The sequence below is a fragment of the Anopheles moucheti genome, chromosome 3 (assembly GCF_943734755.1).
Source record: "Anopheles moucheti chromosome 3, idAnoMoucSN_F20_07, whole genome shotgun sequence".
In the NCBI taxonomy this organism is placed as follows: domain Eukaryota; kingdom Metazoa; phylum Arthropoda; class Insecta; order Diptera; family Culicidae; genus Anopheles; species Anopheles moucheti.
This window is the reverse complement of record NC_069141.1, coordinates 50,831,404-50,857,794: the sequence shown is the minus strand read 5'-3', so window position 1 is coordinate 50,857,794 and position 26,391 is coordinate 50,831,404. Positions and strand designations below refer to the sequence as shown.

Genomic DNA, 26,391 nt, shown 5'->3' with positions numbered 1-26,391 from the left:
CACACAGGGGCTACAACTGGAATCGAATTTTAAAGTCTTCATGTTATTCATAGCAGATGAAGATATTTCGTTGAAGGTACGTATAAGTTTTCATTTAACTTACCAAATTATTATAATTAAATAATATCTACTTATTAGATACTATGTTATTAATTATGCAAATAATTTCCCATGAATGCTATGAACAATTTAATGTTTTATCGAAAATCAATTTTATTGATGCATTTGTTATGTTTAATTATTGTGGCTTCAATGTTTGCTGTTATGTTGTTACCCTTTTAAAAATGAAACGTCATTCTCAAAACTTCCCAATTTCCCTCAAGACATTTCCACCTCATTCGGTTGAAATTTGAGCTTAATAAGGATCGTATTCGGTGTGGTGATATCGGCAACCATTATTTCCTGCCCATCCTTCAGTCCAAGCTCGTTGAGAGATAGCGTTAAGTTTCCCTTCGTTGCTTCCTCAATGCTCTTCACCGTGCCCATGTACAGTGTTTTGTTTTTGCCTTCCAGCACCGCGGTCAATCCTGGACTTTTCATTTGAAATTCCGGATTGTCACACAGGTGCTGAATCAGATCCTGCAATGTCATTCCATTTGGATCGTTAACCTCCACCGGTCTTGGTATTTGGCTGCACGCCAAACAATCCGAGCGTTTTTCCGCCTCGTACGTATAGGTGTAGATTCCGTCCACATCATTGAACACCATGTAGTTGTTTAACGGTTCGCAACAGCTCGAAGCTAGCTTGAACACTTCCGTAGCACAGGCCGCCGCTATAACAGCATTGGTGCTGGCCACTGCCGGTATAATATTTTTCAGCACACCCTGCACTAAACGATACGACAGTCCTGTTATGTTGAAGCTATTTGCCCTTTCTTGTGCCTTCTCGTACACCCAAGTGACGTGTTGCGGATCATCGCCGTCGAGGGCGATGTCCACACCGAATGGAGTTTCCTTTGGCCATTGGATAATCTTCACGTACTCGATGCAGTGCTCAGGTAATCTTGGTGTGTTGGCAATTGTGCATAGAGGATAGTTTATCTGCGGAGGGAACAGATCCAGCGTACAATCTATGCAGGCCGTCATCCCGGGCAGGATCACACGAGCATTTCCTTTGAAGCCTTCCGTACCACCATCAATCAGAGGAATGATGGAGGTCTCATCCACTGAACCATCTTCTTCATATTCTAGCATCGATATCAACATACCGTTGATCCACCGACGAGCAACAATTGAATCCAATCCACACACAATGATATGAAACTGCCGATAAAAGGCTGAATCAAAGTCCTGAATTTTGCAAAAATGCGGTGTAACGACACACCCCGGGACACGTCCATTGATGAAAGCTGCTGCACATTGTGCCTTCGATTTGCCGATATCCGCTCGCCGGAATAAGAACTGACGATTCAGATTCGACAGCTCGATCGTATCCATATCGATTACGTGAATATCACGGAACCCCATTAATGCCAGATCTTTCAAAAGTTCACATCCTAACCCTCCAGCGCCTGTAATGGTCATCAAAAGCATATCAATTAGAACCTGAACATGTTAAACAATGGACGTACGTACCAATTACGAGAATTTTGCAAGTGTTTAACAAAAATTCCAAAGTTTCCGACGAGGCGGCGAAGTTGGGATGGCAGAATGGACCAGACCGTTCGAGGATTTTGCGCAAATGATTCCATCGCTTATTCAAGTGATCGTTATTCTGCGAAGCAACTTCCATCTTTTCGGGAATGAGATGCTCGATTGGTCCAAGGTGATTTACAGTACAAAGCACCTATCTGCAAAGTGAAAAGGCTAACCTTTAGCTTGCGTTTGTTTTCACACCACTTCACTTACATTCTGCGATGAGTACTACCAAAGTTCGTATTGACAACTTTTTATGAATTAGGATACAACAAAGCCTAAGTAGAATTAGTGTCCTGTTTTCCTTCTAGTTAAAGAATTTCTTCGCAAGCTTCCGGAAGAAATTTATTTACTTTTGCCGGCCGATCGAAAACAAAACGAAATGTCAATTCATGATCTCGGGCTACGACCTATGGTTAGCGACTTCAAACTAATTTCGAATTGTCAGATGAAACTTTTCAATTTAAATTTCAAATTCTTCTAATACCCGTCGCATTACAAATTCAAGGAAATAGATTACAACAGCAAGGTAATAACTGATTACAACAATACAATTAGATAGTCCCTGCCGTGATACTAAAGAAAATAACAACTTAGATACACTGTGGATTGCCATTTGTATGTAATTTAAATGCTTGAAATGTAGTATGAGGACGGCTGGAAACCGTTTTATTACGCTGCAGAATTAATAAGTCAAGTCAAGATAAGTCAAGATAGTTTCAATGAAATTAGAATTCCCACCAAAGTCATAGAAAGTAAGTAATAGAAAGGTAAATTTGATATCCAAACACACGAACGAAACACTTCAGGTAGAGCAAGAAAAAGATTCTGCAATACGTGTGGTGCTCATACGCCTCGTGCACCGTAGTTAATATAAAGCACCGTGTCTAAAAATTACAAACAAACGCACGCCTTGTCAATTCAATTTATTTTAATTTGCTGTGCATTATCAGTGCCAGTGCAACCTTTTCATTTCAGTACAACGGTTCAACAATCATAAAAACATCATTCCATAACGTAAGCTGTAACTCTAGTACATACTAAACAACAGAAAAGTTACCCGTGATACCTGCATCAACATTAATCGCGAAAAGGTGTTACGAAGCTAAAGCGAACGGTGATTTGTCGTTTGTCTTCAGAAAAAAGTTTCCTTTGACCGTTTTGGGACAGGCAAAGCCAAGAGGGACCGGATTCCCAATACAGCCACCAGTAGTGAGCGAAAGCAGGGAATTGCACTTCACGGCCAGCAGACTCTTTTCGGTTTCAGGATACACCGTCTCAGCATACAGCTCCCAGGCGCGCTTATGAGAACCTAAAGAGAAAGCAATTGAAGAAATCTAAGTAATTCGACTTTCTAAACATTCCCTTCATACTTACACGACGGATCTATGCATCCGGGTTGGACAGAGACAACGCTAAAGATGAAAAACAAATGTTTAGTACGGTCTTTTCGCTAGCATTCAAACGAGCCGACATCTTACCCGTTGGGATAGAAATCTGCATCACCTATCGGATCACGCTTGCCCAACACCTTGGCGTTGGTGTGAATGATGTCCACAAAATCGGCATCACCGCGCTGTATGCCACTCAGTGATTCTCCTTCATTGAAGCAAGGATTTGCTGGATCCAGTCCCGTAATTCGGGGAATCGTTTTGTTCGTTTTGTATTGGAAGTATCTTCCAGCAGCACCAACGATGTGTGCACCCAAACTGTGGCCTATACATAAGGAAATCGTCTGTAGTTGTGCGAGTGAGCAGTGATTTAATTCCACCATTGCTTACCTATCAGGTGAATCTTCTCCAGCGGCACGTATTTGATCAATCCCTTCAACCCATCCGCCAAACCTTGGCCAAGATCGTTCGTGTTGAACGCGGACCAGGTGTAGAGCGTGTCCACATACTCGGCTGTATCTATCACCACGAAGTTGTAACCGCCACGTGCCTTATACGCGTTGTAGATCGTATCGATGGCCCGATTCGGTTCGTTCACGTTCGACGTCCATCCGGTCACCAAAATGACCGTATCGTACGATTTATTGAAAAGCTCATTCTTCCACAGATCATCCGACTCCAACAGTGGTATCGTCACATTGTTGTCTTCGGTCATCAGGATGTAGTTCATGTCGGTTATGTTGACCGAATTCTCGGATGCGGTCGCATTCGACAGCAGCGCAACAGAGCCTTAAGCGAGTGAAACATAATTAACACATTACTATCACTTTATACAAAAATCCACCGATCAGCCCTTTTGTCGGTAATAACTTACATATTTGATTAATCGTGGCAGCAATCGCTTCCGCCGGGAGGCCAATGATCGACTGCTTACTAAACTCCAGCAGCTGCTGCGGCGAAAAAATTTGCGGTATGCTCTCGGCCACACCCTTCGCCGTTTTGGCTGCCACCTTGGCGACGTCACCGGTCGTTTTGAACAGCCCGCCAAAATCGAACGAATGCACTTGAGGAGTGCAAACACATGCGATCAGCACGAACAACACGATCGACCGCTTGCCCATTATCAACTACATGCGGCGGGCGTGTTTTGTCGAGCGTGAGAGAATAACAAAAGAAAACAATATAAGAACACTCGAATGAACTTAACACGGGAAAAATACGCGTTGTTGGAAGCATTGTTTTCCACTTTCCCTCGGTTTGTTGTGATGCTGCTACTAACTGGAGATCAATTATTGCGTGTACCGTTACATGATTCAGACGCCAAATAGAAGATTGAGGAGAGATAGAATGGGGCGAGATCAAGGAAGTAGTTAAGTGCTACGAACTCTTTATGTCGAAAATGATTCATTCTTGCTAAAACTATAACTTTTTATTCGGAACAATCTCATCTTATGAACATATGCCATCTGTTCGAAGTTGAAATTGACACCTTTGCAATGAAGTTCACATTCAAAAGTGATTGAAAGTTGCAAAACTTTCCCTTTCTTCAGCATCATTCACGAATTAAACCACATTTCAGTCATAACACATTTAACTTGAACGCATGTACTCACAACTCAAAAACGCCAAAGTGGATCATATTCAAACGAGAATTATAGTCCATCAACGGAAATGACTGAAGTCTGATTATTTTTAATGATGAAACGATTAGTATTGACACAGTACTAGATATGTTTCGTCATTATTCTATAAACAAAGTTATAGAATTCTTATTATTCTTTATACTATTCCGGCTTCCTGTACTATCCCTGTTCCTGGCGAGATCATTATCATCCTGTAGCTATTGGCTTGGTAGTAGTCAAACGATGGGGCAGAAGTGTCAAAGAAATTCTAACTTATGAAACGTGCTCATGTGCTCTGGTGACGTTAATAAAACTTCTAATTGTTACTCAGAACGTGATCTCCATTCTACAGCATAAAGATGTCACCGTTGACATTAATGTATACAGCAATAAATTAACATGACCAACGCGTGGAATAAAAAATTCATAACTCTCGAACGTGGGCGATTTAAAATCCATTAAATGATAATGAACCATCATCCATTCCACTGGTTCTGATACAATTATTGAAAATAGGGCTCATTCCCACTGTGGCGAGTTGGGCCAATTGTAGCACATACATTGTTGTTTATTATCACATTAAAAACTCAAACGCTTCCTTTAAATTTAATCTGAGTTTCAACAAGTCTTAACACAGGTTCTACACCGAACGCGTACACTGTAACAGTTTTCCTCGTAAATCTGGAGCGACACGTACCTTTTTTCACAAACTATGTTTGCACGACAGATCAATATTCATACCACGTTTTCCGACAATCGCTCGGTAACTCGGTTAGCACACAAGCGCTTCACGTAACCGCGTAATGCCGTGTTCAGTTTCACTCGGCGAAACAAATCGAACTAATCTGTGATCTGAGAAAAATTATAATTTTATATCCGCGTAATGCAGCGTGGCTCGCGTTCTCGCGTCCCGCCTCAAATGCTCCCTCTGCCAAACCACCCGCTAGCACACCTGAGATGGTGGACCGTTGTCGCCATTTAAACGGTTGTACACTGCACGGCAAGCGTTGAATCATGCTGCTGCTGGTGCAGCTTAATTGATGCCATGCGATTCTGCTACACCGCCGGCGATGGAGCGATGCTGACGGGTAGCGCAACTACGCATCCGTAAATCACTGCAAAATGATGAAAAACAACCGGAGCCTTTGCACGCATCTTACCTCGTGCACGGTCAATGTCATCAATGCCTTCGATATACGCGCAAGCCCCGTTACTACTAGTGACGTCGGTTCAAGGATAACAGAACACTTTGGATGCTGGGAGGTAAACCACACACTGCTTTACAATCAACGAAGGAAAACTTAGTCACAGGACACGTACATTAACGATCAATGAACCGATCGTGCAATGCAGCACACTCGGCGGGAAAAAAAGTTTGCTTCCGATCTGCAACTGATACGAAAGCTAAGTTGTGAGAGAAATTTTGCATCATTTATCAATTTTACTTCCTGTGTGTCACGCATCGTCAATGTCACAGACCACTAGCACCATTCCACCATCCTTTGTGTGCGTCTTCTTCTACTGCACATGCTGAATGTACGGTTGACCACTGACAAATTTGTATGTTGACTTATGAATATTCAGCAGGCGTAAACCTTTTTCATTAACGCTCATTACGGTCGAGTGTGAGTTTTTCGAGAACATTTGCAAACTGGGAGGCACTCTCCTGACCTTGAAAACCATTATTGGCAGGTTGAAAATCTGATCGTTAGGTGCTTTTTTAAACACTATCGAAAAAGAATGAATAATAAATGATTCAAACTGTCGATTGAAGCATACTTTAAACCATTCCATATCTATTTTTTATGGTTCCTTTGTGAACGTTAGCACAGCAGCAATACCCAAACAAATACAGAACAAATTATGTGATCATTTCTACTGATCTAGTTCTTGGCGTAACGATAGTCATAATGGATGGCCATTAGTCTATAGTTCCAATGTTTTACTGCCGGTTGAGATGAGAATCGATTCGACATTTCGGTTTACTAGACTGTACGCAAAAATGGGGTCTTTAGAGTACATTTTGCCTACAACACAATAATAAATGATTCAACATTTGCTTCTCCTTTTCATCTATCAATCATTATGTCTCTTTTTCTCTATATGGCTTTCTTCTACTTTTGGATTAAAATTTTGTCTGATGTGTAGATCCAGTCCTTGCTGAGGCTCAACGAACGCAACTGTGTGCTTGGTGTTCAACGAACTACAGGTAGGGCGTCATTCATTTATTACGTAACTGTTGGGTGCCTACGCCGCTGAACGCTCACGTGCGCTGTCCGCAAGAAGTCTCTCGCTGGTTAGGGAGCACAAGCGTCCAGGGATAAGAGAGCAGGACGATCGCGATCGTTACCCCGCGGGATATCTTTATCTCGTCTCCGATCGGAATGCATAGGAAGTCGGATGCAAGCAGCGGAGAGATAACGCTTGGTATGGATGTGACACTGCACGCACTGCATCGTAATAAAATAAATATTTGATGTCATGTGAAGTATAATTATGTTGTGTCTTCTACGATTGTCTACGATGTCGAGTACGATTTGTTTCGTAGGGAGTTAAAATTAATAGAAATCAAACTCTGTATCCGGTGGCTTTTACCTTAGTTTGGTTTTACGTCTCTGCCGTTTCCACGGTTTTCAGATAGCTTAACGTGTTATGTACGCAGGACTGACTATCCGACTACGGATAAATAAAAGTCACAGAAAACCAGAAATGGCAGGCCTCTTGAGGTTCTTGTGTCGAAGAAGGACAAGACAAAAATCGTGTTATATACTGCGCAATTTTCCACAATGGCCAATTGCAATTTTAATCTAAGGTACAATTCTTATTAGTTGGAAGACACTTCCTTCTCCAAAGGGCACCTTATCCCAGATGTACTCGAGACGTTCATCTTTTTTTTTTGTTTTCCTTAATTTAACCAATATTTTTTGTAGGGTTTCTCGTTGAATTTCCCGTGTTTTCGTAGATTTCTATCATTACACAGAACTTACATATAGACTTTCCCGTTGCTTTTAACAGCGATGTGGTATTTTAGCATCTATAATCCATGTCTCCACTGATTGATAATTACCCTGATAAAAGGGATTGAACAATGAAAGTTTCAATGAATGTGAAACAAAAACGTCAGTTACTTTTAGTGAAAAATTTCATGGCCCAACCTTGTTTGATGAAAGATCTGCGACCAAATGTCAATAGGCGTTTTCTTTATTTTTTCTTCTATCTTTTTCGTCAAATAGAATAACAACACAACAGAATTGTTTACCTTTTCCGCGGTATTATTTTGCAAACCAGAGAAAAGGTTTCGTGTAATGCGCTGATATTAACCACATTGTTTGAACTTCAGTTTAATAAATGCTCTAACGTACATTGCTTAAATCGTAATCAGCGTAAGTTTCGTCGTAAATATTTGTAGTTGCATCACGGCAACAAGGTGCAATCTCTGTCTTGAAAATATAAACTGCAATCAGTGTTAATCAGTTTAGTTTTTATTCTAACCTCCGTTATTTTCTCTATTATTTCTATTTAGATTCAATCATCTCATAATCGGGTTGCGGCACATAATACTACAAAGAAATGAATTACTACTATAAGGAAGATGCCGCACATCCTAGAATAGAGTTTGTGAAAGTAGAACCAAACGATTCTGAACACGATGTTATTAGTGATGAAGAAATGGAAGATCCAAAAATGATACAACGGATCAGTAAATTTGCTCCAAAAGCTCGTACACAACAGAATCCGATAAAAAAGATCACACGTGTACAGTATTATAATAGAAACAATCGTGGTAAGTTCTTCACTCCACCAGTAATATTAGACAATATGAAGGGGGTAACTTTCGGTTTATCATTTATTTCATATTTTAGGTTTGACGACTAGGAAGTTCAGGGCAACAGCTCCTGCGTACAATAATGATACTGTAAAACGGTCAAAGAAAATGGTATGTGAAGCTTTAAGAATATGCACATGAAATATTATGTGCCGTAAGTAAAGGTACTCGATACAGCACCATCCCGATGTAACGAGTAAAAAAAGTAACCAGCGGAAGTTGTGTTTCACAACTGCTCTTCGATTATCGAAAGACATTTAGACATCATCATAATTGTAATTATTTAGGTCTTGTTTCCTTTTCCAGTCTATTCCAATGTCACAAGCGAAAGCTATTGCTTTAATTAAAAAAATTAAAAAGGAGTCTTGTATCTGGGACAGCACAAGTGAGGATTACAGAAATAGAGAAAATAAAGGCAAAGCCTGGAATCGTGTTGCTGCTCATACTGGGTTTCCAGTAGAAATTGTACGAGCCAAATGGACTTCAATTCTTGGGTCTTTTCGATCATACAATTCAAGATATAAAAAAGGCCTATTTCCTGGTTTGTAGCTACAGTCACATCGTTTGCGAAGGAAATAATTATTAATAGTCGCTTTCTTTTTCTAGAGGGAAAACCTAGATGGTATGCTTTCGATTTGTTAAACTTTTTGAGCAATGAAATAGAGGAGTCTGCAGAAGAAATGGGTGATTTTGAGGTATTAACTATTCAATTGTGTCTATAATTTCTATTTGCATATAATTGTACTATGATTTTTCGTCTTTTATCTCATTGTTGTAGCTTTCTTACGTATGTGCCGATGCCATAAAAGAGGATTATGAAGAACCCGAAATACCTCAAAGAGCAGAAGAACAAATCATGCCTCAATTGCCGCAAAATAGAATGGAATGCCTGAAAGAAGTCTTGTTCCCGGAGGCTGCACCCACTATTGAGAATAGAATTTCGGAAAACAACGTTCCAAACGAACGTTCTGAACCTTCGTGCAACGAAGAAATACTAAGAATTGTGCGCTCCATGTCGAAAGTATTAAACAAGATGGCTAACATTGGAATGCCGGTTGACTATGGACGTTACGTTAATCAGCACCTGAAAGGATACGACGATGAAATTCGACGGAAAACAGTGAAAGGGATTATGGATCTGATCATGGCAGCAGATGAAGAAATGTCTAGAAAGTATCACGATCGTTCGCAAATAACGGATGTTAATACTGCAAAGTCGCATAAAAAGTACCATAATGTGTAAATGGAATATTTCCGTTTTGTTCTAATAAATAAATAAATAAATAAATATTTAAACCTGTTGTGTAGTGTGTACTGAAAAACAAAGCGTTTCCTTCACCATGTGTTTTAGCTAATAATTGTTTGGGTTGGTAGGTCTTGCCGAAATGTACCTTCATCACAAAACCTTCGTATGACATGACTATTACGTTTGTGCGTTATAAACAAAAAAACACCGCAATTATCTATACTTATATGATATTAGTATGAGCAAACCTCATCTACCCTGTGTACATCAGGGTTAATCCAATATTTTTGTGGGCAATGCACCGAATAAAACGTCAAAACAATGTACCCTGAGGTAAAGCTGCCAGATGATAACACCTGCGTTGCAGATAATATTACAATATGACATTTTCATTATGAATGATTTTTGTTGTGTTGTTTATTGTTAGCAGCACACTTTACAATCAGACGCACATAACATTGAGGTGAACAGTTTCCTCATGCCAGGATCATCAAAAGGAAAAATTAGATGTGATTTTACATTTGCAAAGCCAGTGTTAACAACATTGGAATCAGTTTTTTGCAAGAATAGTAACGTTTCAGCAGAAAAACAGGTAATTAAAGCCAAGCAAATACATCTCCGAGTGCGGAATTTCATTCGATGATCAACAAATGTTCTTATTCAAGCAATGGATGCAAATCGGATCGAACCCAAATCGAATCCTGCTAATGTTAAGTCGAAAAGAAGAGATCCAAACAAACCATTTTATCCGAGAAAATCTACAAGCAATACGGATAGAAAGCGCATTGTGAAGGCATATTTGAATGGTGCCTTGGCAAAAAACATTAGCGACATGCTCGGCGTCAAACTAAGCACTGTTTATGGTATCGTGAAGCATTATAGGAGAACGGGACGAGTCGTAGCATCTGAGCGTGGTGGCAACCACAAAAAATTATTATCCGACGATGCGGTAAACAGCATCCGAAATTGGCTGGAGGAAGATTGTACCCAGTCGCTACAGCAACTGACCGACAAAGTGTGGGATCAGTATCACGTACGCGTGAGTAAAACGACAGTTGCGCGTGAGATTAAAACACTGAGAGCCACATTGAAACGCCGGATGCTTATTCAGGAAGCAGCCAAATTTAAGGATTTTGAAACTACTGACTCAATGGAAGCATCACAGAGCGCCGACGATTCTGTCGCAGCAAACGAATATGCAGTATTTTTCAAAGAGGAGTACCTCAGTTCCAGCGACGTCGATGAACAATGTTCGGACGGTATCGACATTGGAGAAACCGTGCTTACGCACACCAGCGGTTGGGAGCAAATTGTTGAACCAATCAAATCTGAAGACGATGTAGCAGCTGTAAATAACATAAACGAATCATATTCAACTGAGCACGAACCAATTCTGGATAAGGACATAAGTGCAGAAGAGCTATTGGTAAGTGCTGATATGTGCTCCTATAACTGATTTTCATTGTCGGCGTAACACCTACTACTATTCCATGCCAGCCATTTAAGGCATAATAAACTTATTTTCCACGTAGTTGGAAAATCAGCCCGGTTGGGAATTTGAACCCGTCCTGTGGTATGAAGAACGGCACTCTACCTGTCGGGCCTATTCTTATTAAGTTTAATTGATCATAAAACGGTTTATACTTAGTTTGAACGACATGTTGAAACCTGCACCTAATCTCGTATTTATTCCTGTGACATAGTACTGTTTGTGAAATAAAACAGGGCGTTTTGATTTTGTGACACTAATTTAACGTTCGCCTTGCGCTGATTGTAACATTTTATTACATGGTTTAATGTAGCTATAGTAAAGTTCAAAAAGGAATTCGTCTACGAAAGTAAAACAAAACCCTGATCGTCTTTCCATCGTTACAGAATCCAATTGCCGCTAATCAACCTAACGTCAAGCACATCGCCACTCATTTATCAAGCAAGCAACAGCCAACCGCCAATGAATCGCACCTTCAAGTCAGCGCTAAAACCACAGAAACATGTACTTTTACCATGCAAATGTTAGATGAACCACAAATAATGAAAACGGTAACCGTATCCATGCCCAAGATTCAGTCGGCAACTGACCACTCGATCGAAAGTCCAGTAAAAGTAGAAAAGGCACCAGATACATGCACACACTGCACTTGTTTCCACCAGCTTGTAGCCGAGCAAAAGAAGATGATTGCCATAATGTCCACCTTCGAACAAAAAATTGTTGACGGAATCCAGCAGGTGCAAGAAACTTTGATGAACAAGCTCAAAGATATTGAGCATAGTGTGAAAGATAAAAAACAATGATCAATCTCGACTAAGATACTGTAGCAAAGAAGCGCTTAAACTTAGGGAATGATCCGATTATTTAGTCGACTTTCGATGAACACTATGGACAACATGACAACCCCAAGGAAATAAACTATTTGATTAGGAATAAATCAGTGTTATCTTTGGTACTGTAACTTGAACAAAATTGCATCAAAACAATCGGAATAGGACCTGATGAACAAGGTGAATGATCGGTAGCAACCCCTCTGTTGGTTGTGTTCACCTTCAAGCTGATCAAAGTAATTTGAATACCGTGATTACCAATAATTATGTAGAACTGATTTTTTCCAAAAATCATTTAGTACTAAACTTCAACGTTGCTATGTGCTGGTGTGCCTGTTGGCTTCGTATACACGCGCCTTAACAATCATTGCAAAAAAGGAACTGTCAACAGCGGCCATCATACGAAAAACCATTCAAAACATTCCGAGAAGCCAACTACGCCGGACGTCCTACGCGATTGTGTCGTGAAATAAGAAAATATCGTACAAAACAACACCTATTAATAACGTACGCTTCTGTTAACGACAGTAATTTGTGGTCATTGTCTGTCTATGACAGAAAGGATACGAATTGAGTTGTAGCATTGGCAATAAAACTATCATAATCTTTCTGTGACGCTGATTGTTGATGTTTTGTTACCTGTGACAATGGGAGATCCATTAAACCAACACGGCCGAAAAAAACTAACTCCGTCGGTAGGTGATCACGAGCATGCTTTGTTATCGCGTCGTTAACTTCTATGTGTCCCTTTTTCTCCATAATAGCGATCGGTGAGGATGAAAGAAGAACCTGAACCGGACCTGGAACCGGAAATAGAATTTCTCAGGCTGGCAAGCTCGTGGGATAGTAGCATCAGGGACCCATTGAATGATGAAATAGCAATCGGCGAAACTGTTATGGCAAATGAAGATCCGTTTATGATATTACAAGAATTTGCCATCAAAACTGAACCAGATGCAGATACCGAGGACTGTGACTATGCCGTAGAATCAAGTAAGTTTCTTCTACTTATCTATTTTTTTCCTAGGCTCCTGGGCATCGAAACATTTTTTTCTAGAGATTGGAAAAGCGAGGATCATGAGCTCATGACGGTTTGTGTACAATGATCACTTTAGAATTAGATTCATTTTTAGTTAATGATCGTAAGAATTCACCGTCGTTATTCGGTAAAATTAACATACATATCTGTTTTGGCTAAATCAATTAATCATATTGGTCATATAATGACTCTCTAGAACCATCCTTTAATCGGCCGGGTCACGGCTCAGGATATCAATAATATCACACGATATTTGGTAGCGGCGCCAGCAGGACCGAGGAAAACCCTACCCAGCCCCGGAAGTCAAAGAAAGCCAAAAATGATAGACCTAGTACTCTTGAGATTGTTGTGAAGCAGAAGACTCATCTTTCGCTTAATTGGAAAGTTATGCAATTGTAATTAATTTGTCATTCAACGTGGTGCAGGACCCACTCGATAGCTTACACAATATAAATACCGTGTTCGACATGCCAGCTTCGAACGCGTCGCAAACGTCGGCACATGAGCAGGATCCGGTCTGAAGATCCAAACGCTGTACTCAGATCATCTACCGCGAACCAGGACTTCGCGCTTAAGGCATGGGGAGTTTTGTGAATGTTGATGGTATTCAATAGTCCGCCTATGAACAATCGTCTGGCGTTCAGAATCCTTTCATCGTGTGGCTGGAGACCAAGCAGCAGACAACTGGTAAAATAATCTGGTTGTTGATCCCAGGATCGCAAAGCGAACCTATATCCACATGTATTTATGCCACTGCATACAAAATTCTTTGTGCCTCTGAAACTGTTTCGATATCTCAATTGCTTTCAGATTAATGTAACTACTGTCGAAGAACTCTTTCTCCCTCATTTCGTTCAAAGCAAAACTATAATGCGTCCTTTTTACTACTGTTTACCACTCTTGTTGTCAACATGGCGGATCGATCGGTTCACCAAGAGAAGATAGAAAATTCTCTAAATCTTGATTTCCATCGATTAGTTTTCAGTATTGTTTCTCCAAGATACACGTGCCGCAGACTTCTACTGGTTGTACTGGTTTTAGATTCAGATAGAAATCCTTCAACATGTCATGCCGTACCGGTGTGAATACATAGCTTGCGAGTGATCATGACGACATTTATACGTGGTAGTTTTACCACGCTAAATATCTTTGTCGAATTGTTTATCGGTTTCAGGTCCAATTCGTCCACGCTTATCTCCACTCGTTTCCTTCGAAAAATTATCCCGTCGAGTGAAACGCGCTTCGATTCCATCTCACATTCACTTTTTTAACAAAAGCATATTCTTCTAGCATATAGGCCAGGCAGGTAGAGCACGAGCTTGAACTGCATTTCCATAAACATAGTCTTAAATCTCAAAAATACATCTCACGACCTACAAAACCTATAGTGTCCTCGAAAACTGCAAAGTTGCTCGAAAAACTTTCCAGAGTGATGGTACTTTGTTCAGATCGGATAATTTAGATCAATCAAACGAAAAAACCAGAATACACCGGTACACCGTGGAAACCACAGTAGTACCAAGCTTCATCATAAAGAACCATTTACAGTAAATTAAAAAAAAACACATTTGTAATCTGAAGATCTTTAGAATCTATCGGAATAAAGGAAGCATATTCCTCTTTATCTTCCCAGCTATGTTGATTTTTTATCATTTCTTTTAGTATAATTAGTATATTTTTTTTGTACATTTCTAGGTCCAAAGAAGAAGAAAAAAAGTGACGATGCAAAATTAGCGTACAAATCGACCGATAAGAAAAATCAGAGTGTATCGGTAAGTAGCATTTTTAATTTATATATATTACACACGTTTTATAAGCAATAAGAAATATGTTAAAAGGCTGTTGCTGATTTGTCTTTGGGTGCCTAACAATATGCAATCGCTAATTGAACCCTGCAAGTTTTATGAAAATCCATTGATTCATGACGTAGAAGTCTTTCGCGATTTAAATCACTATGTTGGAATTGTGAAACAAAAATTATTCACGTGCGTTGGATTTTTCGGACGAACAACTCATATCATTTTTTAACACACTGTATTCCCCTATCGATGTTTTTTACGTGGAGGCGATGCTGCGTTCAAAAACTAGGAACCTTAATTCACATTGATCATATTTGTAACATTTATTTTTAATCAGTTTATAGTATTCTTGTAAAAAGTCGCCTGATTTGCTGTATAAATTAAGTGCAGAGAAGGAAATGAACTATTTAACTTTGAAAACCAAAAGATTTTACTCCCGGGATTCGACTTACGCGGGAATTCGAGATACGCGGATTTTCCGGGTTTTAGCGGTCCGGTATAATAGCATATCTCGGGGACCATATGTATTTACATCTCAAATAAACTAACCAACATTACAAGTGAGTTCAATGATAGTGACACTACAATCTCAAGAGGTCTGGGGTCTGTCATTTTTTATTTTATTTACCCGTAAACTGGATAGTCAAGGAATTCGGGGATTGATCTGGGAGGGATTTTGGACCGATCCTGTCGTGTAAAGACCAGCGTCGCTACCGATATACCACCGAGCCATCCGAAACCAACCGGGTTTGCACTTCCTGTTAATGGTTCATTCTAATCGTTTGCTTAGCTGCCTCGGGATTTTATTAGTTGGTAAGCACTTCCAGCACTTATTCAGAAGTGATTTGAATTGATTAAAGATCAACTTTACATTACCCACTGTTTGTTCTAACGAAAAAATATCTAGATTGGGTATGAAATTGCGCAACAGCAAGCGCAATTAGATTTAGATATGTTATCGAGTCGGAAAGCTTCGTTGGTAAAGCATCCTCATGTCGTGAGTATCAAATTCCAAGTGAAGAGTCTCATTCGAACATTCGGGAGTTCGGTGAAACTGCTGTGTAGGCATCAGCAACCGAAAAAGAATCGTTAAATAAATTAACAACAACCAGGAATATATTTCTCCAATAAGCAACGGAATCGCTAAGCTGATGTGTTAAATGTTATATGATGCCTTTGGAAGCGATTGCAGGAGTCCCGCTGCGTGACAAAACCATCGCCACAAATCGTTGGATTAAGAGTTGGAATAGCCGAACTTAAGCCAACCATTTTTTTATTATAGGAATATTCCAGAGACGAAACACTTTCCTGCTCTACCGTGGAATCATGGACTTGGCAGGAAATGGGTGGACATTCATCGTCCAACAGAGTTAATGTTCCGGTTGCACGCTCTCTGAACATCACGCCCTCGATCATCAAGTCGGCGGGCAATGTTCGCATTCCTGCTTCCAGGTGCACCCAGTCTATTGCAAGATCAACAAACCCTCCTCCGCTGGTGTACTTCAATGGCCATGTCGATTCGCCGCGACAAATCCTCTCCACAAGCGTCCCTTCGTCCAGTTCTGTTCAACGCTCAGTAAATTTACCAACAGACAGATGTATCAAAAACGTCTTCTCCAATGACTCCATTATCGATCCTGGGTCTAGCACGGAAATAACACCAGTGAAATCGGAGGAAGAGTTGGATAATCTGGACATATTTCTTGGCACGGAAAGCAACATGCAGAGCATGATAGAACGCTTAAGCAGTTTACTCACCACCAATGATGCTGTAAATCGTTTCAGCGAAGCTCTTTATATTATTATGGGAGCTGAATTTTTAACCCAGTGCAGTTGGCTGGGCGGTGGCAAAGGCGGGCCAAAAATAGGTTTAAAACACTATGGGAACTTGCAAAATTTGTTACGACTTGTAGCGGAAAAAGGTGTGAATAGCCTGGAAACGATTGACTATGTGAAGCTGTTAAAAACCAAACTATACAATGCGAAAGGTAGATTACTCTACAAAGGTATAAGAAAGAGCGTTTGTAAACTTAGACAACGCAAATCCACCAAAGTTCTAGAAGTTGATCCATTCTTCGATACTGTATCTATTACTGAAATTATTCCAGCCACATCCAAGGAACAGTTGAATAGACTGGAAGGATTTCTGAACACTGAGAACAATATGCAGAGCATTGTGCAACGCTTAAACAGCTTAATAGCTGCTGAAGACGCTGCCAAACGTTTAAGCGATGCACTTGATCTGGTTGTTAGTGATGATCTTTTAGCCCAGTGTGGTTGGCTGGGCAGTGGTAGAGGAACGCCAACGATAGACCTAAAGCAGTGCGTAAATATTCAAAATCTTCTACAGCTTGTAGCAGAGAATGGTGTACACAGCCTGGAAAAGACGGAGTTCGAGAAATGTTTACAATTCTGTATGCTTAACGTTGAAGGACGAATACGCTTTAAAAATATCAGGAAGGCAGTTTCTAGATATGAAAATCAAAAGTCAAACATCAACCACGATACCCACGCGTGTGTCCGAGTCATTGACTGTAGGTCGCTCACAGAAAGCATACCAGTCAGATCCAAGGAAGAGTTGGATAGGCTGGAAAGCTTTCTCAACACTGAGAGCAATATGCAGAGCATGGCGAATCATTTAAACAGCTTAGTATTTGCGCAAGCCGCCGCAAATCGTTTGAGTGAAGCTCTTCATATGGTTGTCAGTGATGAATTTTTAGCTCAGTGCAGTTGGCTGGGTCGTAGTAAACCAACTACAGGCCTAGTGCAGTGCGTTAATATTCAAAGTCTTCTACTGCTTGTAGCAGAAAATGGTGTGCCTAGCCTGGAAAGGGTAGAGTTCGAGAAGATTTTAAAATCAAATATATTTAACGTTAAAGGTAGGTTCCGTTTGAAAAATATCAGGAATAGTATTCGAATTCCAAATTCCGACAGCGTCGATGCTGGATCGACTACGGATGTTACGTCAGTCAAAACGAAGGAGGAGTTGGATACGTTGGAGGAATTTCTCAGCACTGAGCACAATATGCAGAGCATGGTAGACCGCATAAAAAGCTTATTGACTGCGGATGACGTTGTAAATCGTTTGTGCGAAGCTCTTTATATAGTTGTTAATGATAAGTTTTTAATCCAGTGCAGCTGGACGGGTAGTGGCAGTGGTGGAACAAAGGTAGCCTTGAGACAGTACGTAAATTTTCAAAATCTGTTACGGCTTGTATCAGAAGATGGTGTGCACAGCCTGGAAAGGAAAGAGATTGAAAAGATTTTAAAAATTAAATTAAATAACGCTAAAGGTAGATTGCATTTCAAAAATATCAGGAAAAGCGCTTGTAAATTTAGAAAACGCAATTTAAACAACACGGGCATTCAGGAAGCTCACTCCAGTGACCGTGTCATGGTCATTGAATCGGCTACGGAAATTTCAACGGTAAAATCAAAATTAGAACTGGATAAGCTGGAGGAATTTCTTAATGCAGAGAAAAATATGCAAACCATGGTAGAAAGCATTAACAATTTACTGACTGCGGATGACGCTGTACATCGTTTGAACGATGCTCTTCGTATTGTTGTGGGCGTTGAATTTTTAACCAAGTTTAGCTGGATGGATGATGTTAACGGGCGGAAAAAGATAGCTTTAAGACGGTACGTAAACTTTCAACGTTTTCTACAGCTTGTGGTAGAAAATGGTGTCCACAACCTGGAAAAGGCGGAATTTGAGAAGATTTTGAAATCAACTATACATAACGCGAAATGCAGCTTGCGTTTCGAAACTATGTTCAAAAGCAAGTCCAGCGATGATCAGGCCATTGAGTCTGATGAGAAAATTTCACCAGTTATATCCAAGGAAGAGTTGGATGAGTTGGAGGAATTTCTCAACACTGACAACAATATGCGGGGCATGGTAGAACGCCTGAACAAATTAATTTCTGCACATGACGTTGCAAACCGTTTTTCTGAAGCGCTTTATATTGTTGTTGATGATAAGTTTTTAACCGAATGCAGCTGGACGGGCATTGGTAGTCGGCCAAAGCTAGCTATGAGGCGGTACGTGAATTTACAAAAACTGCTACTACTTGTGGCAGAAAATGGTGTGCACCGGATGCATAGGACAGAGTTTGAAAGCATTTTTAAATCTAAACTGTATAACGCTAAAAGCAGATTACGCTTTAGAGGTTTGAGGAAACGTGTATGTAAAAAACGCAAAAAAAACAGCACAACCGTCCATGAGATCAACTACAGTGACACTGAGTCAGCTACGGAAATTACACCAGTGAAATCTAAGGAAGAGTTAGATAATCTGGACATATTTCTTGGCACGGAAAGCAACATGCAGAGCATGATAGAACGCTTAAGCAGTTTACTCACCACCAATGATGCTGTAAATCGTTTCAGCGAAGCTCTTTACATTATTATGGGAGCTGAATTTTTAACCCAGTGCAGTTGGCTGGGCGGTGGCAAAGCCGGGTCAAAAATAGGTTTACAACACTATGGGAACTTGCAAAAATTGTTACGACTTGTAGCGGAAAAAGGTGTGAATAGCCTGGAAACGATTGACTATGTGAAGCTGTTAAAAACCAAACTATACAATGCGAAAGGTAGATTACTCTACAAAGGTATAAGAAAGAGCGTTTGTAAACTTAGACAACGCAAAACAAACAGCGCAAGTTTTCACAAAATTCTCCCGATTGACTCAGTTATAGGTACTGGATCGACTTCGAAAAATTCACTGGAGACTAGGTCTACTAAGGAAATTTCAAACAGCGCTTCGAAATCGAAATTTTCATCAGCGACTAAGTCTACTAAGGAAATTATATCTGCTTTTACAAAATCAAACAGCGCTTCCATCCATCAAACGCAATCGATTGAACCAACTATGTACGCTGGGTCGACTTTGAAAGTTTCATCAGATACTAGTTCCACTAAAGAAATTTTACTAGCGTTGATAAAATCAAACAGCGCTTTTGTCCCCAAAACGCAATCGATTGACCCAGTTATGTACGCTGGGTCCACTTCAAAAATTTCACCAGAATCTAGATCTACTATGGGAATTCCACTAGAGACTAGGACAACTAGACAAATTTCACTAGAAACCAGAACGACTACAAAGGTTTCACCTGATGCTGGGTCGAATTCGATAATATCAGATATCAAAACCAAGGAAGAGTTGGATACGCTGGAGGAATTCCTGAACTCTGAGAACAATATGCAGAGCATGGCGAAACGCTTAAACAGGTTAATGTCTGCGCAAGGCGTTGAAAATCGTTTCAACGAAGCTCTTAATTTGGTGGTGGGAGTTGATTTTTTAACTCAGTGTAGTTGGGTGGGTAGTAGATCATCTATAGGATTACAAAAATATGTGAATTTTCAAAATCTGCTACGACTGTTGGCAGAGGATAGTGTGCACACCCTGAGAAAAGCGGAACTGGAGAAGTTTTTCAAAATAAACATATATAACGCTAAACACAGGACACTCATAAAGTAACAAAAATAGGGAATGTACGGAAAAGTTACACAAATCAAAAGTTAGAATACAATACATCATGCATTATGTATGCAATGAAAGGACTAGAATCTCGTGTTATTGGAGTTTAGGTTATTTGTACTACCAGCAGTTAGTATTGTTTTTTGCGGTGAATTAATGAAGTATGTTCAAGGCGAATGAATAATAATGTAAATGCAATTGATGCATAAATAAAATATGATATCTAAAACCTGCGAACTATGTCGATTACAGTTCTCATTTGACCATGCTGAAAAGCCATGAGTTTCAGTTTCAGTCATGGGAAAAGTATGTAGTATCCCTTCTAAAATTTGCGATTCATACGTTACGAAGCGTTACGACCCGGCTGTAAATCAGTAGCGGCGCCGGTCTTCACACGACAGGACTGGTTCAAAATCTCATAAAAACCAATCACTGGCAGCAAGGACTGAATTTCTGGCTACGTGGTAAAATAAGGTTAGGAAGTCAGAAAGTGCAAGCATGAAATAGTATGTCGTTTTACGCCAAGAAGAAATAGCAAAATGTTATAATTCTATAATTATAATATTTTTTAAATATAATATAATTTTTTTACAATTGCTATAAGTTTTACGGCAATGCCATGTGTAGAATATTCTTGTACATATTCAATTGAAGCAACTCGCTACACATATACACAGAAAATTTGATGGCACTGCTGCGTGGTGGATTGAAAAAATATTAAATTGGAGTAAACATAGTTTAAGTAAGTCACCAATCGTAGCAGCGAAGTTAGTATAGAATAAAGGTCGATGCATATAGAGTAAAATGACAAGCAAACTTTTTTGACAGTTAGATGAATAATTGTATCTGTTTTTCGTCCTTACAAAAGTGTTGCTACGCAGAGACGATTATTCCGAAGAGCAGACTATGCGTTTATTCTGGAGCCCGTACTTTAAGTAACAAGGATGCCAACAACCATTGGCGGATCCTACGGTATTCCGATGTAGGGTCGCTTTAGGCCCAGTCATCAAAGGGGACTCCGTAGAAAGCTAGTTTGTTAAAAGTGTTTGTATTCGCCTCTGTTCGTGTGAGAAAAAGAGAAAAGGGGTCCCTCTTGAAGGTCGACGAGCAGGAATCTACTGATGGGCGCCAACTCATGGCCTACCATACCACTCATGGCCTTCAAGTAATTGAATCCGCCACAGAAGCTACATATTGTGTGTATTTCATTACTAATTTTTTGTAAACACTTTTTCATGCAAATGTCAAAATTAAGCTCAACATAGCGAACCACTAGGTCTGGGATATGCATTGACCTGTATTATTATTATTATTATTATTATAAACAGTATTGTTTTAACACGTTCAACGTCGCATCACCCAAATTTGTGTGATGTCAATCGTTAACGCCTGGCCGTACCACCCAAAAATGGGTGATGTTCTATACAAATAGCCAAGTAAGCTTTGACAGTAGCCCCACGGTAACTAGTCAGTCAGGCTGCGCGCTCCTAATTTACCCATTGGAGGAGTTTGCTTCATCTAGCTGTATCATTCGCTCGTGTGTTGTGGAGGCAGTGCAATGGTGTCCCAGAATGCATCAAATAAACCATTTTGAAATAAATGGTTACAAAACGTTTCACAACATTTACCTTACCCGTGGTGCACGCTCAGTGAAAAATTTTTAAAACAATTAAACGAAATTTGGCTCGCTGGGTGTTGGGAACACTACAACAGTGGGTGAAAAGTTCCCAACGACCTGTCAGAGAGCTTGGGAAAAGTGAAAAACGACTTAGAGGAGGAAGAAGAAAAATAGGATAAAACCGGTCGCAGAATGCGCCTGCGACCTCTTTTTCATACGACCAGGAAGGAATGGCACACACGATAGAAACGTGTTCGGCAAAAAAGTCTTGTTTTCTTAGTTTTCGTTAGCAAACCAGTGGTTTTCTAACACTGGGAAATATACGACCTCTGCCAGGCGTATTCGTTCTGTTGTGGAGTTTGTATTAGTGGTGGGTAAATCTGATTCAATTACATGAATCTGATTGAATCTTTGAATTTAATGAAAGAATCTGAATTCTATTCTAAAGATTCAAAAATCCTCACGATTCATGAATCATCGAAGATTCTTAATTCAGAATTAATTCTTAATTTCGGAAACTATAGGTATTTTATAGCCAAAGCCGATAAATTGTATTCTGTATCATATAATTAATAAATATAGTGCTGAACTCAATTACCCAGAATTGATATTTACAAAACCAACTTCAAAATTACATTTGTTCAATCTGTTCTGTTTGATAAAAGTTGTACAACTTATTTTACCTGAACAAAATACCTATTTCTGAATTACCCGAAAAGTTTTTAAATCAAATTTCCCTAGAGATTCATGAATCTTTTGAGAGCCGAACTATGATTTGAATGACTCCCCGTTATGGATTCATACGAATGACTCTTCGCAAAAGATTCATTAAGCACTAAATGCACACATTAAGCGGAAATAGAATATACGCTCATACGAATTTGATTAAAAACACAACCAAGTTGTTCAGTTCATTTGGCGCAAATCGCTGATGCGAGCCGATTTGTGCAAATAGCGGCCTTGATTTGTTGTAAAGATCTATATATAAACGTTTGTAAGCGCTAAGGATACTGTAGCGCTGATTATCGATAAGTCAGTTAGATCGCTCAAGTTACAGTATCCAAATCGTTCCTACTTTTTAGTAAACAGTTGTCAGTGAATTCATGAAGCGACTTGGCATGTGTAGTGAAAGACATGTGCACAAGGCTTATCGGTGGAATAAACCTTACCCCACACCTTAACCTAACTGGAAACCAACGTAGGCCGACTCGGCAAGTTCATTGGGTTTTATTAATTGAGGCTTCAGGAATTTCGGGTTCGTGGATAAATGATCTGAAAAGTTTATCTTAAAACCATAACGTCAATACTTGGATCACATTTTCTTTTCGATTCCTTATTATTCCAACAACTTATACGACTTTCCTGTCAAAGGTATTTTTTTTCGTCGCAGGTACTAGGTAAAAATTCGTCGCGGTATGTTTCGTTCAAGTTTATGTTTTAGGCGATCCTTATCGTTCCTTATATTCAGGCACAATTTGATAGTCGTTCTCAAATAATAAGGAAACACAGCACTCAATAATTGGATTGTTTCTTAAATAAACTGACTTTCCAATGTAAAAAACGACACCTCTTTTAGCACACACGATATTGCCAACTATGATTTCGCATGGGTTGAAATGCGATTTCAACAAAAAATATTGCAATACATTTTCTATCAAATTGGAACAACAGGGCTAGTGCTAAATTCTCTTCGGGCCGTTTCTCCATAAGCTGGACCTACAAACCAGGTGGACCTACAAACAAGCTTCAAATAAGTAAAAACCAAGAAAATCAGAAAGACCCATGAGGTTGTAATATCAAACAGAAGAGAGAGATTCCGATATGGTTTTAGTCTTATTCTATGACAATGCTTGTTGCGACAAGCAACAGCCTTCTTTCAAATACTTAAATCCCACAAACATAGTAAAACACACAAACAGGACTTATTTTAGCACACTTTATTTGCCAATTCGATTGCCTCAGATTTGGCTATTTAAGAGGAGCTAAAAAATCACTTCCTTGTTCGCCGGGTTAGCTTTTTAGAGTGCCATTTCTCTCTCCTGGTCGTTGATCCACTTAGTTCGGACGTGCTCGGCTCGATCGGTTGCACCGCACCGATGTGGCGTCCTCTACAACCAAACGGTCGAAACCAGCTGCCGCATTCAAATCGACCGTTGAATAATATTCAACCATGTTAGATATGTCGTAGTACACTGACAGATTGTTTCTGTTAATACATCATTACCGGCTTGCAAACTGCGGCTTGCAAACTGGCAAAAATTTCGACAATCAGAAATACTAAGCACAATACTCCACCACAGTACAGTTCCGTAACATGCATGCAGGACATTTTAAATTCGGTGAGAGAAAACAATATCCGACGACGAGAATCGCAAAGCAGGCGAATGTTACGGAAGTTAAAACAAGCATAGCTTCTATTCTAGCATCAAGCTGTAGAATAATTTACGGAAAGATGAAAAATTATGAAAATCTTGAGGTCAAAAATCCTCAAGTGATAGAATACATGAATACGTTGAAGTAATAGGGAAGAATAGAAGCTTGAGCACGGGGTGGACCAAACCTCCGACAGGACTGACTATCTGGCTACGGGTAAATAAAGTAAAAAAAGCCAGAAATGGACCTCTAGTGTCGATTACAAAGAAGAAGTTTGAGTACACTGCATAGTTCTCTTGCATAGCCGTGTAAGCAGGCCAATATAGCTAGTCCTATTAAAAAAAATTGCTTTGACCTATGAGTAAGCTTACGTACCGAATTATGATCGTACCGCGAGTTACCAATGCATAAGTTTTATCGAGAATCGTCGAGAGTTATGCGACTTGCATAGTGTATTGTAACAGTTGATATCACATGCCTAAAAAATGCACGCATTTTATTGTTTTTTTTCTCTTCAACAGAGTTTTATGTTACCTCAAAACAATAACATCAATCAAATCACCATTGCCTCGAACATCGTTAGCCCCATTTCCGCCTCATCGTCAAATGTGAATCTCGTCAGAGTTCCAGTGTTCGATCTACCGCATAGTGCGTATAGTATAGTGCAATGTTACATTGTAAAATACATTACATTTAATGTGTACTTCTTTTTTATAGATCTTAATTATCGAATCGTGGCTATACCGTCGTTACCCGGAAGTGATAGCACTGGTGTCCTAATACCTACTGGTTAGTATGTACAAATTATTTTAAGAATTTTACCTATTACATTATGTATATGCTACATCAAGATATGCTATAATATATATATATTGTACATTTATATTCCAGAAACTGGCAAGTTGACCACAAAGACAAAATCTGAACCAGTGAAAGTAGTAGTACCCACGTCTCCAACGCCGCTGCACATTGATGAAAAAGGTAAAATTATTGAAACAAAATTGTATGATTGTTATCTATCAGCTTTTTTATAATATGTTTGATCGGTTTTAGCAAACGTAACCCCAAATTTCTCAAACGGAAAGTGCTGCAACCACAAAGAGCTGTTGCGGCAAAGCGAACATAGGTTGAAACAGTTGGAGGGAGAAAACGCTTTGTTAAAAAAGCAATTAGCGGCTAAATTGAACGCCGCACTACGCTACACTTCCCGAAAAAGGCAAACAAATAGACAAGAGGAACGCGTTGTAGAAAGCATTCCGAGAGAAGGGCTAATTCCTCGGACGAACTTTATGTTAGGAGCAATGGAGAATGAAGCAGAGTTAGAGAGTTTCGAAAACCTTTTAATGAAAGATGAGGAGTATAAACAAGAAGTGTATAACTTTTTGAAAAATCAAATATTTTGCAAGGATGTAAATAATCGTCTGCACCAGGCGATTGATTTGCTGTTTAGCAAACCTTTTTTTGCAAACATAACTTGGACGGGTTGCAGTAGGACAAATGTACCTAAAGTGGAGTTAAGAAAATTTACGAATGTCATAGATATGTTTAGGAGAATAGGTTCTAACGAAACGGTTGTGCCGACGCCAAAATATGTCGCCGATTTTCTTAAACTAAAACTGAAACACGCAAAGAGTCGTATCCATATAGTTGCAACAAAAATGACTTCCTGCCATCAGAAACATAGAGGTAGTTGATAATTTAGTTTTTTGATATTTAATTTCGTAGTATATTCATAGTTTTAGCATTAGTCGTAGTGTTACAAACTGTATTTGAATTTTGTTCATTTTAATTGTTGGATTCGCTTATATTACATCAGTTACACATAGCGTGTTTCAATTTGTGGTACAGAAATTCCGTTACATATTATGTTGTTGGCGAAAGGCGTTCGTTGACTTATCCTGATGCTAGTAAATCTAATACTTCAACATCTCTACTGAATTATGCATCGTGTTCAACAGTTTCACTGACACCAGCGCTTAAATAATTTGTCAAAAAATATTTGCTGAACAACAAATTGTTCCCAAGATTATCATTATCATTT

The 26,391-nt window shown here is 39.5% G+C and overlaps 6 protein-coding genes across 7 annotated transcripts; 4 read left to right on the top strand and 2 right to left on the bottom strand.

The window, feature by feature from the left end:
* Positions 1-201: 201 nt before the first annotated feature.
* LOC128303821 (nedd8-activating enzyme E1 catalytic subunit) lies at positions 202-1,732 on the bottom strand. The gene is made up of 2 exons (XM_053040898.1): positions 1,576-1,732; positions 202-1,511 (listed from the first exon to the last, which is right to left on the bottom strand). Exons 1-2 carry the CDS (start codon positions 1,730-1,732, stop codon positions 319-321), a joined length of 1,350 nt encoding a protein of 449 aa, XP_052896858.1. The 3' UTR covers positions 202-318.
* Positions 1,733-2,553: 821 nt separating this feature from the next.
* Positions 2,554-5,480, bottom strand: LOC128303232 (vitellogenin-3-like). Its single transcript, XM_053040113.1, has 6 exons — positions 5,346-5,480; positions 3,901-4,153; positions 3,417-3,815; positions 3,117-3,351; positions 3,013-3,050; positions 2,554-2,947 (listed from the first exon to the last, which is right to left on the bottom strand). The coding sequence occupies exons 2-6, from the start codon at positions 4,145-4,147 to the stop codon at positions 2,733-2,735; spliced, it is 1,134 nt and encodes a 377-aa protein (XP_052896073.1). The 5' UTR covers positions 4,148-4,153; positions 5,346-5,480; the 3' UTR covers positions 2,554-2,732.
* Positions 5,481-7,892: 2,412 nt separating this feature from the next.
* Positions 7,893-9,748, top strand: LOC128304494 (uncharacterized). The gene is made up of 6 exons (XM_053041688.1): positions 7,893-8,031; positions 8,172-8,432; positions 8,512-8,585; positions 8,781-9,015; positions 9,081-9,169; positions 9,253-9,748. Exons 2-6 carry the CDS (start codon positions 8,219-8,221, stop codon positions 9,715-9,717), a joined length of 1,077 nt encoding a protein of 358 aa, XP_052897648.1. The 5' UTR covers positions 7,893-8,031; positions 8,172-8,218; the 3' UTR covers positions 9,718-9,748.
* A 453-nt stretch (positions 9,749-10,201) lies between these two features.
* Positions 10,202-12,099, top strand: LOC128304327 (uncharacterized). 2 transcript variants are annotated; one of them, XM_053041506.1, is made up of 4 exons: positions 10,202-10,312; positions 10,386-10,759; positions 10,832-11,146; positions 11,596-12,099. In XM_053041506.1, exons 2-4 carry the CDS (start codon positions 10,388-10,390, stop codon positions 12,010-12,012), a joined length of 1,104 nt encoding a protein of 367 aa, XP_052897466.1. In that variant the 5' UTR covers positions 10,202-10,312; positions 10,386-10,387; the 3' UTR covers positions 12,013-12,099. The 2 variants fall into 2 exon arrangements, with proteins under 2 accessions (XP_052897466.1, XP_052897465.1); XM_053041505.1 differs by having other exon boundaries at positions 10,386-11,146.
* A 375-nt stretch (positions 12,100-12,474) lies between these two features.
* On the top strand, positions 12,475-26,044 carry LOC128302796 (uncharacterized). The gene is made up of 7 exons (XM_053039647.1): positions 12,475-12,734; positions 12,804-13,032; positions 14,774-14,850; positions 24,872-24,998; positions 25,068-25,139; positions 25,242-25,331; positions 25,404-26,044. The coding sequence occupies exons 1-7, from the start codon at positions 12,687-12,689 to the stop codon at positions 26,042-26,044; spliced, it is 1,284 nt and encodes a 427-aa protein (XP_052895607.1). The 5' UTR covers positions 12,475-12,686.
* LOC128301660 (uncharacterized) lies at positions 16,193-20,534 on the top strand. Its single transcript, XM_053038247.1, has one exon. The coding sequence runs from the start codon at positions 16,220-16,222 to the stop codon at positions 20,357-20,359; it is 4,140 nt and encodes a 1,379-aa protein (XP_052894207.1). The 5' UTR covers positions 16,193-16,219; the 3' UTR covers positions 20,360-20,534.
* Positions 26,045-26,391: the final 347 nt, after the last annotated feature.